Raw genomic sequence first — 20,363 nt, forward strand, 5'->3', positions numbered from 1 at the left:
ATGGAATGCCATAGAGTAGAGCATTAATTTCTATTAAAAAATAGAAAAGGGAAGCACAAATACTGCGATGTTAGATTTTTTTTAAATAATATACAACCAATATAAGGAAGTGTATAATTCTGAGTATGATTGACCATATATTTACCTCATTTTCCTCTTTCTTCGGTTTAATGGCCAGGCCAGGCCAGCCCTTCCAGTGTTTGAAGTCATAGTCCCATTGATTTCAGTGATGCATGGGGATAAACCCCTCCACACAATTATAAACCTACTTCAGTGATTTGGTAAAATATAAATCTATAAAACTGCTCTATTTTTTGCCTTCATTGAAGGTCTCTACCCCAGCCAAGAGTCAGACCTTCTTTAAAAATTTGACCTGCTCCTCTGTATACACATTAAGTAGCAATTTCAGTGTAGATATTTTCTATCTGTTTTAGTTATGATTAGATAGCTCATAATTCCTTAAGAGGGTATTTTATTTTTGCTTTCATTGTCATAATGTTCTAGCCAAACTAAAAGTTATAGTCCATAAAGATCATATATCTGGCAATCCAGAGTACCTTATTGTATCTTTCCACATTTTGCAAGAATTGTTTCCACACCATTTGCCAGGAATAAGCACTAAAGTGCACTTCAGCATCCTGAAATGCTGCATTGTTCATTGCAGCTGTTCTGATACACTGCTGAGCTGAACTATCTCTAATATCAATACCTTTTCTTTCCAAAACTAGTCATATCCGGGCACTTAAGAGTGTTTACTTCAGCTGGGCCAGTATCTTTTTGAAGTTATGAACAATTTTCTCAAATAAGGAAGTTCTATTAATATAAGTCTACAGGCAAGAAGCCCATGTCTATGTTCTTCTCTGACTCATCTGTTATCAAAAGAGTGAGTGTCGTCTTTAGAAAACTATTTTACAACTGCAGCCTGAAACTTCAAAACTGTTTAGAATCTTTCAAAGTCAAAAATTTGCAATGTTAACATCTCAGATTAAACAAAGAGTAACACAGAGAGAAAAACACTAGCTTTATTTGTGTCATGGAAAGATACAAAGACAGGATTTATCATACCTGATCAACATCTGAGTTAACATCCTATCTAAACCTGGTAATCTATTTAAAGCTTTGCCCAGTGTGGGATGCTTCATCTGAAGAGGAAGTCCCGCTACTCCCTCAAATACCAAGATAATTGTGTAATGCTGTTGAGAGCTTAGGAGATGCAACTACTTCCTAAATTGTTCAAATACTAGGAGGAGCCCCTACGCTTCCTGAATGCACAGGACTCTGCATGAGACCATAACCAGCATGTGGTGACCGGCTCCCTGGCATCCCCTCTGGTACTTCCTCCCTGTCAAATACATGCCTCCTCAACCAAATTAAAGTAATGGGAACTACGAAAATAATTCCTTAAAAAAGTGAAAACCAGAGACAGGCAGTTTAATGAAAAGCCAGACATAAGACTGGAGGATAAGTGGAGGGTTGCTACTAAAAAGAACCTGTGACTGTATGTGTGTGTGCACCCTCACGCCTGCATGTTTTACTGAAAAATCCTTCACATATGAGGACAGGGTCTCTTCTAGAAAATGACATTTTAGTGCTGCTGGATGAGATAGCCTGCTGTGCTAACTATGAAAACTGTCACATCAATAACAAATAACTTGTGATGAAATATTTAAGTAACAGGATCTCCCTGGATTTCTGGTGGCATTCTTTCACAGAGCACTCACGCCTTCACAGCTTATGAAGTCAGTGGAATTTCTTTAGTAGTGAATTACTGCTCATTTTATCAGAAAGCATTTTAAATGTAACTATATATTTTACTGTAATATTTCATTTTATCTTAGAAGCAGCAGAATAGTTGGGGTTATCTCAGTGTCACTCTATTAAGCTCCATTGTTTGAAGCTGGTAATTGTCAAACAATTTCAGCATGAATGTTTATCATATAAGGCCTCAGATCTGGAAAACATTTAAAAAATTAGTTGTAAAATATTGCTTAAATTGTCTCTAACTTGACCTGAATCAAATATAAAATAAATATTTTGGGACTGAGTAGTGTTGAGGCTTGTTAAAGGACATTTTTCTCCCTCTGTTCTGAGTCCTACTATTTTGATATTAGGATTTGACAGTTCTTTTTTTCCAAATGACCAGCAAAATGTTTAAAAGGAAACTTAAGTTCTTAAGAGTAAAGAACTAGGTTCTTTTTGAAAAATAACCAATATATATACACACCTTAGGCTGGTCATTTGTCAATAATTTAAAATAACCCTTTGACTTGACTACATTCTAAGCCAGTATAAAACACCCATGACTTAACTGGACCGGTTTGAACTTTTGTGTGCAATTTGTAATGGTGTCAATGGGCTTACATTTTTATGTACTACAGCTTGTAAATCACATCGATTAATCCTGAATTCCTTTAGAAAAGGAAAAGCTTGTAGAAACTGATGTATTAAGAAAATGAATAAAAACGGATATGTATAGAAATTGCATGGGGGAAGAAGGTTTGAGACAAACAACCTGCTACCCATTGATAAATATATAAACAGTGTTAGAATCAGAGGGGTATAAATAGTCTGTTGTCTGTCAGGAATGAAAATGTAAGCATGCAAAATGGAATGCAGAAAAACAAGATTAATCTTTAGTCAAAAATATATAAAGTAAAAAAAAAAAAAGTTCAGAATAATTACACAAATCAAAAGTAAGAAATCATTAGAAACAGTCAAAATAGGCTAAATAAAGCCTTCATAAATACTAAACAGGACATTCTTTCCTTCAATTCAAAAATAAGCTGGAAGACTTTCTAGACTTTCTTTCATTTGTAATTTCTGGATGTGGATATTGCAAAACTGCCTAGCAACATTGAGTGCCCAGTTTCCTTATTGTTAACAGGAACGGGATACTGAACTCTCTTAGCTGCTTATGAAAACTCTGAGCCCTAATCCATCATTTTGTGGTTAAAAATATATTTTGTAAAAAATCTACAGCCTTTGAGGAGCTAAAGATGGTTCTATCCTCTCTTTTGTTAGTGTTACAGGTCATGCATTGCTTTCTTCAGTACTTTGTTTTAAGACAGTTACCATATCAGTGAAGTCATTTACTTCATTAAATTTTCCCTCAATATTCCTCAAGGGGACATGCCAGAAATCAATTTTCCTTCTGACTACCTACGGACCATGAGTAAATTCTACTCTGCTCTTTGCCAGGTGTCCCAGGCTTTGCTAGTAGCATCAGTGATGGCTGGGCATAGAAAGAAAAGGAGGAATCCAACAAGCTCCAGAGTATTCACCAGGTATTTTGAAATGTTATTTTGAAAGGTTGCAGGATGAATTCATTACAATTGCTGGTTTAATATATGAGATCTGAAAAACGTCTTTAAGTGATGATGACCAGCTTTTTTTTTGTTTGTTTGTTTGTTTTTTTCTCCCCATTGAAGACACTCAGTTGTCATAATATACCTAGTGGCCAAAGAGAAGTTGATGAAGATTCCTCTGCTTCTGAGTATCTTCTGGTGACACTGCTAAATGATGCTTCTATCTATAGCATATCTCAAGAGTTTTCCATTTCTCAGGTTGTGCTTTCTGCTGCGCTTCAGTCCTCAGGGCAAAAAAAAGCAGTCTTGTTTGCATCACCAGTCCCTTGTATAGTGGTTTAGGTTGCCCAGAGGGGTGCCCTACACCTCTCCATTTTTAGAACATTTCCTTTAAAAACAGAACTGACAAAGAATTAGAAAGATTTAATTAAAACCTTTTTCATTAGTTGTCATGCATCATGAACAGCATGTCAAGTAGTGGGTGTCTATAAACACATAGCAGTGAGGCTGCAGCTGGTCTTCAGACAGAAATATGCTGCAGCTCAAGCAGAGCAGGATCATGTCTTTTTAGAGTGTTTTTTGGGGCTAGATTGCAGTTTTGACCCTAGGCTAGCAGTGAGGAAGATGAGCTGTACACTAATAACAGTACCCAGCGATGCTCCCTATTGTGCTGAAAGTGCACACACAGCAGCTGCTGCTGCCCTTATAGAGAGCTGTGCACACCCCCTCCTACACCAGTCCGGCTCTGATGACATCTGTGTACAAACAGCATCATCGCTTGAACACTCTCAGGGCTACCGCCTACCACTAATAAGGTTTCTGTTATCACTTCTGACGGGTCTGATGAAATATATGAAGTTCTGAAAAGATCAAAATAAGGAAACAGAAGAATATGCTATTCTTTATCCTCATTCCTATGCATACACTTATGGAGAAACGCTAGCCAACAGCTTGTCATTTCACCAAGAGATGTCTACGTATCTAAGTGATACAGCTTTCAGACAGTTAAATGGGTGGCTTGAAGCTAAAAGAGAAATCTGGGGAGGCACTATCTGGGACCAAACCTCTCATTTTGAAACTTCACCAACTAAATGCTGTTTAATCCGTACATAGCAAGGTGATATGAACCTCATAGAACTCATCTTTCTACTCAAGTGTGAGCCAGTAATAGACCCCTGACTTGAGAGAATGACAAGACTGAGATCTAACAAAGTGATTTGTGCTTCATATTGGACAAATGATTATCTGTCACTAGTAACAGAGAATCTACATGCTGCTTTCTGAAAGGGTTGCACAGCTCGAACGGATTCTTAATGAAATCAGTTATTTTCTAGTTGTAGAGCTAATTAAATTGTAAAGAGAGACCTGCTGGCACTGGAAACAGTATTCACATTCTTCAGCTACACTCGTCTTATTAAAAGAGCTGTTGAACTACTTTAAGCTGGCTGGAGCTCTGCTATAGCTGTCTAATCCATGTGTCTTTCAGTATCTGTGAAGAAAATTTGCTTAGTGCAAACTGAGAGATAATTTCAAGGAATGTTTTTATAATGAATTTATTTCTTAGAGATAAGTATACATCTGCTTCCTTCAGGCAGTGAACAAAGCAATAGATAGATAATGGGTTACTATTTCCTCTGCCCCTGACATTAGCAATTGGAAGGTATATATGGCTAGGTGGTCCTTTTGCTATTGCCTACATTCAATTTAAATCACTGAAAAAAAAAAGGTGAAAAAACCTTCAAAAATATCATTATGTTAGGAAACACAGATTTCTGTCCTGTAAACTGAAGAACAGAAATATTGTCCAACAAAACAGCGGTAGTTCTTCTAATGGCTACCACTATATTATTCATTAAAAAAAAACCAGTATACTTTTCTTCAGTAAATATAGGGTTTTGTAATGTTTAGATACTGCCTGTAAACAGAATTACTTTTCTATGAAAAAAAGAAAATTAAAACATCTTATATTTTTTTCACTGTTACATCCAAATATGCATATTTTGTATGAAATTTGCTACTAGCTAGATTAAGACGAATGTGTGAACCAAGATGGTAAAGAATTCAGTACTGAAGAAAAACATTTTTAGCCCAGCATGTGTCATATATCTCATATCTTTACGTTGCTATTAATAAAGTTTTCCTATATGAAACCAGAAAAAGGCATTGCTAGGGATTGCAAAAATATAAATTTTTGACATTTACACTTTGAAAACCAATTAAAACTGACTCATTGATAATAGCAGAAAGCTTTCCATATTTTTATGCTTATGAATATTTCAGATTATTAACATTCCTTAAAAGTGCCTGCATTTGAAAATAAATCCTCAGATAATGCATGCCATCGGAAAATTCACTCCTTTAGGCAGCCCTAGCAAAATCAGAGGCAAAAGAAGGTGGAAATCAGAGACAGGTGACAAGAGACTTAGTGGAAATCTTGTGTTACTTACACATATATATATACATATATATAAATACATATCTATATCTTGAAACCCATAGTGCTGGTGAAACATAGGTGTAGGGTTTGTTTTGCCTTTTTAAGTAGCGCTGACATATAACCTTCAGTGTTTTAACATATGACCTCTTCCTGAGTGTGACTGAAGCTTCTGTGTTTTATATTTAGCATGCTAACCAAATGAAATTATGATCAGAAAAAACTGTAAAAATGGCAACTTGGCAGCTCTGCTGGGTGTCTCTCTGTCAATGTCTCATTTAGTTTCTCAGACTACACGTACCAGTACACAAACAGTGTTTTCAGCTACCTGCAGATGAACCATGTCCCCTCTCCTCTGCCTTGCCTACCACCACTGAAGACTGGAGAGACTCAATCTTGCTAATAATCAGTCTTGTAGTTAATTCTGGAGGCAGAATATGGTCCACTCAGCTTCCTGCTTGGCAGCTACTCTAACTTAGCAGGGTGACATTAGCTAAAACTTATTTTTGTCAGTTCACTAAGAAAATGTGACTAGGTGAAGGCATGCATATGGTTACATTTTGAAACTGACTTCTGAAAAATGTTCTCAGATATTTGGAAAAATGCCTGGTTTTAAAGACAGAACTGAAGTTTTGTACAGAAAATAGGTTTCCCACATACACTGTATCTCTTACAAGTGCTACAGGTGAATTTGAGTATGATGCTTTCAAAAAAGTGCTTATGGGATTAAAAAAAAAAAGTAAGAGTTGTCATTCAAAACATGACAGCTGATAGTCTTTAATTTTTAGCAATTCAGAGGGAGATATGAGGTTGCGTAGGAAAGCACAGTAAGGAATACAACTGAATGGCAATTGTATAAAATAGTTTAGATCAATTTACAGATCAAATTATCAGAAACAAATAGCTTATCTTTAAGATCGGTAGTCATAAAAATATACATATTATTCCAAGAACGTCTGATTGTCTTAACAAGCTCTGAAAGCTTGCCAAAAATTGGGAGTCTCACATTGTTCACGTTACTGTTCAAGAACATTCAGGCAACTACAGCTCTTGCAGATGACATGATGTCAGATTTGTGGGCAATGACAAGCCATGTGACTTTATGCTTCCTTCACAAACAGCAACTGAGAAATATGCACTGTTAGAGTCTCTAAGAGTTACTGTGCTTATATAAAAGCATGCAACAGCAAATGCAACAGCAATAGCAATATTTAGAGGACACGGAATGGTATCAGAAGATACCTGGAGGCCAAGATTCAGTTTCAAAGTCCAGGAAAGTCACATGAGAAATCAAGAAATCAGATCTGTGTTAGCGACAATATATATAAAAAGTTAAGTCTAAATCTGGAATTCATGCATGTACCACTTTGAAATCCATCCAGAGGGACCTTGACAGGCTTGAGAAGTGGGCCCGTGCCTGGGTAGAGAATGAATGGATTGAGAGTAGCCCTGTGGAGAAGGACTTGGGGGTGATGGTTGATGAGAAGCTCAACATGAGCCGGCAATGTGCGCTTGCAGTCCAGAAGGCCAACCAAATTCTGGGCTGCATCAAAAGCAGCGTGGCCAGCAGGTTGAGGAAGGTGATTCTGCCCTTCTACTCTGCTCTCGTGAGACCCCACCTGGAGTATTGCATCCAGTTCTGGGGCCCCCAACATAAGAAGGACATGGAGCTGTTAGAGTAAGTCCAGAGGAGGGCCACGAAGATGATCAGAAGGCTGGAGCACCTCTCCTATGAAGACAGGCTGAGAGAGTTGGGGTTGTTCAGCCTGGAGAAGAGAAGGCTCCAGGGAGACCTCATAGCAGCCTTCCAGCACCTGAAGGGGTCTAAAGGAAAGATGGAGAGGGACTTTTTACAAGGGCATGTAGTGATAGGATGAGGGGTAATGGTTTTCAACTGAAAGAGGGTAGATTTAGATTAGATATTAGGAAGAAATTCTTGACTGTGAGGGTGTTGAGACACTGGAAGAGGTTGCCCAGAGAAGCTGTGGCTGCCCCCTCCCTGGCAGTGTTTAAGGCCAGATTGGATGAGGCTTTGAGCAACCTGGTCTAGTGGAAAGGTGTCCCTGCCTGTGGCAGGCAGGTTGGAACTAGATGACCTTTAAGGTCCCTTCCAACCCCAACCATTCTATGATTCTATGATTCTACAAAATTGTGTTCAAGATAGAAACATAAATATTTTTATAATTTTGAAGGTTTTGACAACACAAAATTTTCCCAATATATTTCTTCCACTTAAACATGAGATAGAGCATCTAACTCCATTGTCAAATATTTCAGTATATGACTATTGTATTTTCAACATTTCTCCAAAAGCTAGAAAAGTTGAGAAACATAAAATATACTATTTCAATTGCATCTCGGGTCAAATCACTGCTGTACAAGTATCTCTATCTTTTTAGAAATTGTGCCCTACTCAGGCCAGGCAATTTGCACTGCAATACTTGCCTCAGTAATTTTCTCCTTCTTGTCCTTTCTGCCTAATGTGAATCTGGACTGTTTGGAGGATGCAAGCCCTGTGCATTAACAGCAGGCCACCTCTTATTTGTGTGATAAGAACCATAATTTTGAGGAACTTGGTGGATTCTTGAAAAGATAGAATGGAAACAGAATCTCATTTCCTCTTTCTTTGGCAGCGTTTTTGGTTATTTATTCATGCTAAGGGAAGGGTAACACTGGAGAAAAGTACTAAATGGGAGGCACTCAGCACTGGCTTCTCTTTTCTTCTGTAACTCAGAGACACTGAAATAAGTGCAATGGTTAATTAATGGCCAGACTTGTGAATATAACTGTGTGGCTGAGATGCCTAGGGTTAACGGCATGAGTTTGGCAAACTCACTTTCTGAGGTAAATAAAGAGTATTACATAGATTGCAGATACTATTATTACTAATTGACAGTAATAATATTCAAAATTATATTGAGCTCTATTAATGTCACCCTAAGTTTTTACAAGTCCATAAATTAATATGATACAAAATGATTACTCCATCAGTATTTCAAGAATAATTATTTCCTGTTTTGACCTAGAGTTGGTAATTTAATTACAGTTACATCAGAATAAAAACAAAACTGTCATAATGTTGGCTAAAATGGGAATATCTTCCAAAGCCAAGAATGGATTACTTACTTAAACGTTTTTATACTTTGCAATGATGTACAGCATTAGTATTAGCAGAAAAGAGTAACACCTATGACAATTTAACAGTTCTCAAAAATATATTGTTTTCTAGAATCGTAGACCATCTTGAGATGTTTAATACTATCCAAGCAATAAACTACAGAAGAAGCTCCCTTTAGAGTAAACTGTCTTTATGAACTAAGGGCACTAAACAATGTGCTAAATTATCTAAAAGCAGTAAAGAACTGCATTGATAGAAACTAAAATGTTATATGTTTTAATAACATCAAGGGTTTTGTCATAGTAATTTATTAATTTCAAATGACATAACCAGAATTTGTTTATAAAAGGGAAAATGCATGTGGTAATTATGCATCCAGAGCCAGAAATCTTGTGTAATGCACTGTGGCCTCAAGTGAAGCAAACTAGTTATGTACGTTCAACATTGCCTTACCAGCTCTTTCTGTGAAGTGGATGCAGATACAATTCATGGCAGTCTAATCCAGCCTTTTCATTTCGGCAAAAAAACCCCAACCCATGCCAATATTCAGTTTAATTTGGCTTTATATTTCCAAAGGAAGAAGATCCTTACTACCTGTGAGAAGGTCATTGAAAATCTGTGGGCTATATCTCTCTTTTGAAGGGTTTGGAATGTGACAAACACTAAAAGCAGAAGGCTTTTTTCAGAGCTGTAAAGGCTTATAATCCTATTCATCTGCATTCCCTGAAGTCGTATTCCCTTTCTAGTTCTGGTGTTTCCTTTGATGGGATCTAAATTCAGTCATCAGAAGAGAGTAAGAAATGTCTTACAGGCGTGGAGACCGATCTAGCTGTCCCCAAGTGAGGACCGGACACTGCTGGGGGAGAGCTCCTTTCCCTGGTCCGTCTGTCCCATCCTGCCCAGAGATCACGACCATGGCCTTGGAAGTTCAGTGGGCACATCTCTCCCTGTGCCTCTGGTGTCTCTCTATGGGCCTGTTCTCTGTTAATTTGCCTAACCTTTTTTTTGATTTACTGGTACTACCTGCATTGACAACTTCCTCTGCCAACAAATTCCAGAAGTTCATTACCCGTGGTGTAAAAATGTGCTTTTATACGTTTTAAGCAAACGTCACAGAAGAAAGATTTTCTCACTTCGGTTTTTAAAGTCCTTTTGTTTTGCAGTTTCGTGGTAAATATTCATATTGATACTGACTGACTCACCAACTACAATAATCTGTATGAAATTAAATTGTCTAGCTATTATTTAGATGCAAGTGTTTTTTCTGCACCACTCTATAAGTCAGTTGCATATCTGCATATGCAGTTTAGCATAAAAGATAGATCCAGTTAAATGGAAAAAAAAAGAGGAAACCAGAGAAATTAGAAAGTCTCACTAAAGAAGAAAATATAAACAATACATTAATAATACCATAAATGAGCTTCCAAATTTGCATGTGCACTGACGCAAACACAAACATTTGTAACATGTACTTAGGCTGGGTATTATGTGCCTGATTTAGAAGCAGTAAAATTCAGGAATTTGCATTAAAGCACCTCTTGAGATCCTGTCACGAGCTTTACGATAATGCAATAATAAAACAGTGTTCCTGGACACAGAAATCACAAAGGAAAGAGGTTTTATATATGCAGCTCCATTGATGTTTACAGAAAGCCTTTACAAGTTTGCTATTATTCTACTGATTTTGAATATTAATTTCAGGAATCTGGTAGTCACTTAAAGCAATAAACACACAGCTACTGCATACGCCCACGTTGTCTTTACATTGCATGTGCAGTAGGTCCAGTATGGACTGCATATATAGGTAACCAACAGGGTTTGTTTTTTTTAATTTTAGATACCAGCATAGTCTTTTTACCAATAGCAGCTAGTGAACAGAGAACAATGAGAAAGCTGGGGGTGACAGCAAGGAAGGAAGGTCTTCAGGAAAGGAAAGAATACTTTTAAGTGAACTCTGAAATGAATAGAGGCAGATTGACAGGTTGGTTAATACACAGAGATAACTTTCTCAACTGGGGAATTCCTCATCTAAACTCTCTTGGCCATTTCTACCTCCTTCCATTCCCAATGTTCTCATTCTCTTTGCTTTCTTTCCTTCCTTTTTGCAATCTTCTTTCAGCTTCTAAGTCATAAGGTTCATTTTAACTACAGCAGTCAGTGAGGTTTGGACATCACAGTCCCTATTTGGCGTTCCCTTCATGGGATTCTTGTTTTTTGCATCCCACATATCCTGATATTTCTTCATAAGATTGCTGCTCTTTGACGTACATGAAGAGCCAGACCAGCAGGAAATTCACAGAGAATCAGAAGTTGCAACAGTTAAGCTCAGAAGTACAGTAAGGATATTATCAAAAATGGAACCAAGACCCTGTCAGATAGAGTCTTTGATACGGTGAACTTAAAAGAACTTTATGAACTTAAGAGTACAGAACTCAAAAGCACTAAGGAAATGAAAAAAATTTGTTTTGAATAGACAGCTTTGAAAAAAGAATGCAGAGATAGTAAGACTTCATCCTGCATTGAATGAATCACAGAAATGATAAATAAAAGGAGACTCTGAAAACTCTTTAAAAAAAGACTCAGAAAAAGTTTTTTCAAGCTCACCTCTCTCTACATTTAACTGGAGGGAAATTTCAAAGTTACAGAGAATCCCATATTAAAAGTGCTAAAAGATGGCTTTTGTCAAAAAATCTTCACAAAACCGCGAAGACTACAAGGCCATCTTGTTTTCTGCAACTGCCATTCCATGCAAATACTTCATGAGCATATACACACAGCAATGTCCACTACTTGTCCATCTATCATCAATTTATTGGGATAGAACCCAACGTATACAGAAGAGATTAAAAAAAGTTATTGGAATCATAGAAACCAAGCTTGTGAGGAGACAGGAGTAGGCAGCTCTTTAAAGTTAATCTTACGTAGAGTGCAGTAAGGAAGTAACAAGGGACAATGTAAATGAGATCCAGTGACTAACTTCCCCAGTGGTGGAACTCCTACATGCTTTGACTGCAGATCAGTAAGAATATACATGGTAGAAGAGACATCCATGTTAAATAATGCCAATGGAGAGGAAAAAGTCAAACTGGTTTCAGAAGCAGCTATGGGAAGCTGCAAGCTAATGGGAACAAGCAGGTAGGAGGGAAAGCGGAGGCACTAGTGGGAGTTCAAAACAGGAGGCACAGAACCAGAGGGAATCAGCACTCCTAGTAATGAGAGACTAGTCTTCTTCTGTTTAGATTGTCTCACAATGCCAACAATAATTATTGAACCCATCCACCATTTTTTTCATTTTTAATATCCAGTAAAAGGTGGTTTGTTTTTTTTTTTCTTTTTTTCTTGAGATACACACTTTGCCCTTAACATATCACTCCTCTGTAACAGTGAAAACTTGATTACTGGTGATTATCTTGAATACCAGTCATGAGCACTGATAGCATAAAATACATTGCACCAGCTGACCCAGTATGCTCCCGTATCACTGTTTTGGGTACACACAATCCCTTTTCTGGTCTAAAAGAACAGCAGCAGCAAAATTGAAGCTGCTCTTCAAGGTTAAGAATATTTTTTGGAGTTGAAATTAATTAGGCCTTTGGTTAAGAAAATCTGAATGAAATGCCCACTCTTACAGTGCAGAGGAGTATATTAGCAATGGAGAGTGCATGTGTCACTTTTGCATTAGCAACAACTCCATGAATTGTTTGTGTAGCTACAACTTCAGACACTGAAGACAGTGTAAGAAAACATTTGTTTTTCTGATGCAATATAGATTGACCATATTTAAAGAGGTGAGAAGGACCTGGATTGAACACTCCTGTAGATGTGAACGATGCATCTCTTCCTCCTGAAGGAATGTTTTTCTTTAGTCTATTTTGGGAAATGACTGTTTCAGCAATTCCTTCTCCTTGCTGGACAAATGAGATACAAATCCATTCCATTATTATCGGAGTCTCATATGGGGTCTCATAAAGTTCCCACCAGTCCTGTTTGGGGAAATGTGAGCAGCCCTGTGTGCATCTGATTAGAGCTCTTCATATTTAATTACATGAGCATACCATGCACAGCTAAAAGGAATTTTTACTTAGTCAATGATGCTTCTTTTGCAATTGCTTTTGAAAAGCACTGATAGATCCAGACGAGTTCAGCCTCTTGTGGAGAAAAATATTCATTGCAGCAATCATAGTACATTTATAATTAGCTCAATAAAGCCCCTTTGTTTTATTGCTCCACAGAGAGAAAAAGTGTCTTGCAAAATGACGGACAGTTCTGAGTTGCAATTAAGAATTTAGTACAGCCTTGATAACAGCAGATGGAGGACAGTAATGTAAGTTTACTGTGAAAGAATAGCACAGTGGTGGAGACCTGGGTGGAAAAACAATTAGACATGAACTGAGAGGGCATTGACATACATCCTTCTGAAATTATTTGCATATACTGTACTGGACTTTTCACATTTTTATTGGGTGCTGATAAAAATGTACTTTCTTAGGCAATACATGATATAAAAAAGAAACTGTAACTATTACAAGGCCACCTTCTTTTGTGCACCTGCAGTTCCATGCAAAAACTTCATGAGCATATACACACAACAATGTCCACCACTTGTCCACCTGTCATCAACTTATTTTTTCCAATTATGATGGCAAGCACAAACTTTCAAAAATAGGATCAGTCCTCTGGTCAGATAACCTGTGATGTACTACTTCCAAATTGGGGCCATGTGGGTGCTAAAGGATGAAGAAACACACCCTTTCCTTTTTAATTTCATGTCTGGACTCAGACAACAAAAAAAATCCAATCTTTGCAGAAGTCAGTGTTGCAAATATGCATTGAAGAATGGTGGCAGAACTTAAGATATGAAAAGCCATTGTGCTACAGGTACGTGCAGAGCTCATATTCAAGCTACAAGCAGAACACTAAGGTGACAGCTCCTGTCTGGGCAGAGTACAGCAATTGCTATTGAAATGCTTACTATTCTGAGTGCTGCTGGACAGGCAGCTTTTTGGGGTTTGGTAGACGAATCCTCAGGACTACCACTGCATTATCCGGGTATGGCGTTCTGAGCAGTAAGGCTGGGAATATGCAAATTTTTAAACTGTATGGTTTGGCTTCTGCATTGCATGGAAGACTGATGGAAAGGGCTTGTGCTTCCAGGGCATGGGTACTTCACATCAAGCTGGGAAAAGCACCAGTAATTGCATGTATCCACCTGAAGCTTCTCTGATTACTCTCAAGGATGAAACCACGTGTCTGTTTCCACTGATTTTTTTTAATTCTCTCAGGTGCGGTCACTGAAATGGAAACCTCTTTGTAACGCTCCCTTTCTATATGAAAAGCATCGCTCTAAATTTTCGAAATTTTAGAACGACTTCTAAGTTACTCATTCGGTTCACTGAGTTTGTAGAAGCCTGAGGGAAAAAACATACAGAGGGTACCTGTCCCTGCCAAGAAAACCTGACTAAACGCAACAGCGCGTCCTTCACATCAGCATCCCACAAAACCTTGCCGAGCGGTGCGCTCTCCCTTGGGGAAGGCCGGGCGCGCCTCCGCTTCGCCACCGCTGAGACGACCCCCGCCGGCGCCAGGCCCTAGGCCTCCCCCGGCCTCCGCAGCTGCCCGCGCCGCGAAACGGCTTCGGTCCATAATTCACCGGGAAGAGAACAACAACGGCCCAACACGAGAGCACCGGCTGCCTCATCGCTGTCACCGGGGGCCGGGGGTCGCGCTCAGGCGAGTTCCCTCCGCACCCGTCTACCCCCGGCGGGCGCCGCACACCGCAAAGCCGCACACCCCGTCGGCTCCCGTAGCGGGGCGAGCGGGCTCGGCGCGGGGCTGCATGGGAGCTGTAGTTGCCGGCGCTCCCGCCGGGGCGCTTCGCAGGGGACGAGAGCTCCCGGCGTGCTTCGCGCGCCGAAGGGGGAAGGGGCGCGGACTACGCTCCCCAAGGTGCACCGCGGCCGCCGTTGGCCAGGCGGGGCGGGCTGGCGGCGGAACCGGCGCGGCGGTTGAATGCCGGCGGGGAGAGGGGCGCGATGGAGTTGTCGTCGCTCGTCAGGAAGCTGGGTAATGGCTCCCCTCTCCCTCCCGGAGCACCGTGCCCGGCTGCCGAGGGGCGCCACCGCAGTCCCGACCCCTCTGCGGGGCTGTGTGCAGGGGGACGGTGAGGGGCCCGCGGGGGCTTACCCTGCGAAACGGGCCCGTCGGTTGCGTGTGGGAGCCCGGCTGCTGGCCGGGGAGGGAGGGAGCGGGGGCTGCTTCCTTCATCGGCACTCGCGGAGCGCGGCAGTCCCTGCCCGACCTCCGCTTCCACGCGGCCGCCCCCCCGCCCCGGACCCCCCGCCAGTTTTCCGCCTTGTGCTTTTTCCACTCTTCTCCCCGCTGCAGACGTGGAGGGGACAGTGGCACACGGCGTTGCTCCCCTACGAAATGCCCAAGGCTTTCCGCTTCGGATACGGTGCCTTTCGATTCAATAGGCTTGGGTAGATTTTTGTCCGGTGTGTGAGTTTGAGGCAGCTTTCGCTATCCACAATGTGTTGTGGTAGAGGTTTTCAGAATTGGGTTGTGTGCTTCAAGATAAAGACCCATCTTCATGTTTTACATTTGGCACCAGATTATAGCAGTGTATTTTTTAATGTTTCACACTTTTACTCCGTGCAGACATACTTGATTAGCTTACTGCTGGTGAGTGGAGTTGTATTTGTCTTCCTGGTAAGCATCACACTGACAGCGTAAAAGCCGGCTTTTTTCACAGGTCTTTGACAGCATTCTGGTTGTCCAAACAAGAGCGAAGTTGTGTTAGATGGTTTTATGGGTTTTTTAATCCTTTTTTTTTTTTTTTTTTTTTTTTGAGCAGGTCACGAACTGGCAGAGATAAGAGAGCGATCTCTGAAGACTATTCTATTTAAATTAGATCATAACTTGGTTTCCTATGCCGATCTGGTCCATGAAAAAGTGCTTTTCCTTAATCTTTTGGAGTGGTTCAATTTTTCAGTCGTACCAATGAAAGAAGAAGTACTAAATCTTGTGAACGATTTGGTCAAGGTATGACATACTAACATTTATTTATAAGTAAGCTGTATGTCTTTAGAATGCTAAAGCTAAATAAAACTGGGTATTATTTGGTTTTGTAGCTCCATTCTTATATTTTAATCACTAAACAGCAGCTATGCAGGGAAAAAAAATGCTGCCCTTGAAACTGATGGATGGTCTAAACAAAGGCGAAATCTAACTTAAGTTTTGATTACGATTCTTTCCTTTCATCTCCCTCCTTCATGGTCAAGAAACCTTGAGACTTTTCAGGCTAACTTTATCAGTTATTTGTCCTAATGTAGCACCCACCTGCTGCCCAGAAACTGATTGGAATTGGTGCAGTGGAATTCTTCTCTCAGCTTCGTCCTGATGTGGATCCAAACTTGCAGGCTGTAATTGATGGGATTGTGGATGGGCTGTTCTTCCTTCCTTCTGGACTTCCTTCTAGTTCTTTATCAGTATGTTATCAAACTCAGTCTCAGCCTTCAGTAGACCAGCCAGGTAAATTACATATTTTGGAGTGTGATTTTGTTTAAAATTAAAATAAAGTAAATGAAAAGCTTCTAGGCTATGACAAGTTGAGATTTTCAGGCATAGTAGGTGAATTATTCCTCAGAGATCAGTGAAGCGCATGGCAAACAGATTCTGCCAGAGAAAGTGTGATCTTAGCTGAATCAGATAGTGCCATTCCTGTAATGGAATTCTCTCCAGAAGCACAATCCTGTTGTTTGTAATCAGACCTTCTCTGTCCATTTCTTCAGTATGTAATATCTGTTTGCTATAATGTAAAAAGGGCATGACACAGGACATGAACTTCCAAAGACTGCTTTATGGCAACAAGTGTAGCAACTTTTAACAAAGCTGTAATTAAGCTAGTATGCTTTGCTACTTTTCTTTGCATAACAGACTTTAACTTTGAGAGCAGTTCAAATCTCACAAAAAAAAAAAAGAAAAGCCAGTAAGTGATCCTAATAGAATGATTTTTAAAACTACATTAGTGTTGTATGCACTATCTACTTAGTTTTGGATAATTATTTGTCCTAGAAAAATATGTAAACTTTGTTTAAAATTTCATATTATGTGTGAAGTGCTTTTACTTGCTTGTGTTATCTAGCTTATTATCTATCTGTTACAATGATTTAGAGCATGTCTTAGATATAGTCAAGAAGTAAATTCGTGTGGTTCTCTTCTGCCTTAAAAGTTTTAGCACAAAGTATAGAGGAGAAAATTATGTACTGTGGAGGTCCTTACTTCATCCTTCTCATTCTTGTGGGAAAGACACCGCTGTTAATACTGCGTGGTATAGTAATTCGACACCTCTGTCGCTCATACTGTACAATCTCAGAGATGAAAGTAATTTTCCTGTGGTTTCTGCAGCCTGTCTAATGCTTAGAGTTTTAGTTTGCTAGAACTATGTGGTGGCTGTTGAATATTTTTTTTAATTTTTTTTCTTCCCTGTGCCCACCTAAGGGTTTAGCTAGATTTTTACCTAAGATTGCCACTGTGTGGGGAATAATATAATAATCTTTTACATGTATGTTCTTAAACTACATCTTTTTGAAATTACTCAATTGAAGTACATAATTCCTACTTATGCTGTAAATTGTATACATCTCTGGATTAAATAATCGTAATGCTTAATAACAGGAGTGTTGTATTTTTCTTTCCATTTCAACTTCAGTTACTGGGAATAGACTAAGAATCTGAGCATTATCTAGTTTGATCCTTTGAACCAAATGTTATGTTCTGGAGAGATTACTTTTGATGATACATTTCTTGTGTATATTTTGTTATAAACAATGTAATAAACAATGACACACTCTTTTTACTCTACTTTCCTGATCATCTGAGACTATTTTAAATCAGTTTCCTTAATAGGTTAAAACTCAAGGGCAAGAGGGAGGCAGTTCAGAAAAAGCATGAAGATAAATTGAGTTTTGCTTTTGGTTGGGTTTTTTTTTTAGTGCATAGTTTTTAAACTTACCCTTTATTTCTTATAGTTCTGCCTCAAGAGGGGTTATTCACCGGATATTTTTGTCAAGGTAGAAATAATGTGCCGCGGTTAGAAGTGCCTCCCAAAAGAACAGTTGGTATGTGTAGTTATAAAATAATAATATGTTAATTTCAGAAAGTGCTTAGAGTTGTAACTTAGATTTAATTCCATTACAATTATTATTATTGACTATTCTTTTTCCTGTTGTTATTCTGTGAAATCTAGTATCACAGAAACTGCAATTATAATGCTTATAAAAATGACATCTTAATAGATCTTTCTCTTTTCCAGTAAATAGTTAGTGTAACTCTTTGGAATATGTAAAGTATGTTTAAAATATGCTCTAATGTTAAAAATTATTTAAATTGCTAATGCTTTTCAGAAGATCTGTGTTCCATAATCATAAGTGGCTGTCTAAGTACCTTTTTATTTCAACAAAACTTAGTCTGAAGTACCTTTCTGCTTTTCAGAAAACTAGATTAGGTGCTTTAGAAATCTTTACCTTGTATCTAAATGAAAACCAGTGTTGTGCTTGCTTTTATTTTTGTCAGTAAAATGATATGAAATCTTTCATGGAAAAACACAGATCAATATTATTTTGGCAAGTCTTTGCTTGTGCCAATATACTAATAGTATTTCATAGGAGAGTGTTGTACTTAATGTACAATACGGTGCTGAGAACTAGATTTTAAAATATGACTTTGGAGTTACTGTATATAAATCACCAGATTACTTTTTTAGCAGTGTATCAGCTGTCTTTAGAATTGCACAATAATTATTAGAAACTTTAAGTTACAAGTAACTTTAAAGTCATGTTAGTTAAAAAGTTAATATGTGTCGTAATTTAGTAACAACTATAATTTCTACTGCTTTAAGAGTAAAAGCATGAGGTCAATTTTCCATTTTTAGAGATCATGCTAATAAATATTATTTAGTAGAAGAACAAAATTATAATTTCATTGAAAACATGATGTGGGGGATTGAGTACTCTTCCACTAATGCTGTGTTTTCTATTTGCTGAAACTTTCTTCAATATGCATTTCATTTTGATTTGAGACGACCTTACTATTTTTTAGTATTACTGAAAACTCTTATTAGAAGCACTTGAGTTTGTGTGAGTCTATATTTAGTAAAAGGTATTTCTATTTCAGTGTATAGTTCATAAGTTTTTGCTATGAAAATATACAGTGTAATATTTCTATAAATTATAGTCCAAAATATCCACTCCCTTTTTTTGCAGTGAAATGCTTGAAATTTTCCACATTTCCTTGGCTAACTCTGACTTCAACAGATAGGCATGTTCTTTCATCAAATGAAAGGTATGGTAATAGAAACATTACAGTTTGCTTGTAGTTTTTATTTTTCTTGGGAAACAGTGCTTCTAAATTTCTGTCCTTCTGCATCACTGGACTGTTCCTGTAAATAATGAGTTGGTTTTTGATAAATGATTGTAAAAGCCATGCTAAAGTTTGGCAGAGCAAATAAACTGATTTGTAATAGGACACGTTTTCTGTTAATGTCACTTTCCTTTCTTTGTGTTTAATTCAGCGTACATTTTTTTTGTACATGATACTTCAGTTTGTCTTCTAAATTTCTCAAGTGGATCAAAGATTTCATTCAGTTAATTTTAGAACAAGCTGGAATGAAATCATTATTTACTTTACCCTCATGGCCACTTGGCAGAGAAATCCATACGTTCAGTAGTAGCTTAACTAGGTTTAGGCCAGTAAGTTTAGGTACAATGCCTTATTCAGGCGTTGAGTAATTCAGATCATCTTCCTGCAGTGATTTGTGTTTTTTAACTTTCATTTAGAAAAACAGTGTTTGAAGTGTCCCAAGGAAAAGTTCTGTAGTTGAGATTCCTTATGAGTTGACACAAAGCTGTGATAGATTTCTAGCATAGCCAGCAATGCAATATCATGAACTGGACTATTCAACAAGTAAACTTTCTTGTAATAGGTTTTTGTTTTTTTTTTCCCTTTCGAAAGATCTCGGAAGCTGGAAAACCTCTTTAATATTTAATTTCCCTTTTGTCTGAGTCTAGAAAAAGTACACAGATCCTTAAAACTGGACAAGTTTGATTTTTTTTTTTTTAACAGTGGTTTCAGAAATGGAAAAAACTTTTCTGAAACAATAAAAATAGAAAAAAGAAAAGTAGAGTACCCAAAAGGTTCTTATTATTTACTAATATACATGTTAGAGAATAGCTAATAAATTTTTTCCTTTACGTAACTTCCCACATCTGTAATTCAAGTGCTTTTAAGTTTTACATGAACCTTAGTAATGAAAAAAACTTATTGGTAGAAGCTAGATTACTTGCTGTATACCACTGAGATACTCACTAGCTTCACAGGGAATTTCCAGTCTTTCTTATCTTGATTTCAAATCCAGAGTCAATAAAGTTATTTCTCTTCTGGGAACTTAATGTTACATGTGGTTTGATAACAGCTAGAATTGAGTTTGCTCTTTATTGTGTACAGAATT

The 20,363-nt window shown here is 38.2% G+C and overlaps 1 protein-coding gene across 1 annotated transcript in view; it reads left to right on the forward strand.

The window, feature by feature from the left end:
• The first annotated feature begins 14,881 nt into the window (after positions 1-14,881).
• RTTN (rotatin) overlaps positions 14,882-20,363 on the forward strand; it is a 92,834-nt gene continuing 87,352 nt past the window's right edge. Inside the window, exons 1-5 of the mRNA XM_068396472.1 lie at positions 14,882-14,920; positions 15,711-15,898; positions 16,189-16,387; positions 17,899-17,985; positions 19,120-19,198. Coding sequence (XP_068252573.1) covers positions 14,890-14,920; positions 15,711-15,898; positions 16,189-16,387; positions 17,899-17,985; positions 19,120-19,198 — 584 coding nt within the window. The 5' untranslated portion in view covers positions 14,882-14,889. The remainder of the gene's footprint in view (positions 14,921-15,710; positions 15,899-16,188; positions 16,388-17,898; positions 17,986-19,119; positions 19,199-20,363) is intronic.

The sequence above is a fragment of the Nyctibius grandis genome, chromosome 3, assembly GCF_013368605.1.
Source record: "Nyctibius grandis isolate bNycGra1 chromosome 3, bNycGra1.pri, whole genome shotgun sequence".
Lineage (NCBI taxonomy): Eukaryota > Metazoa > Chordata > Aves > Nyctibiiformes > Nyctibiidae > Nyctibius > Nyctibius grandis.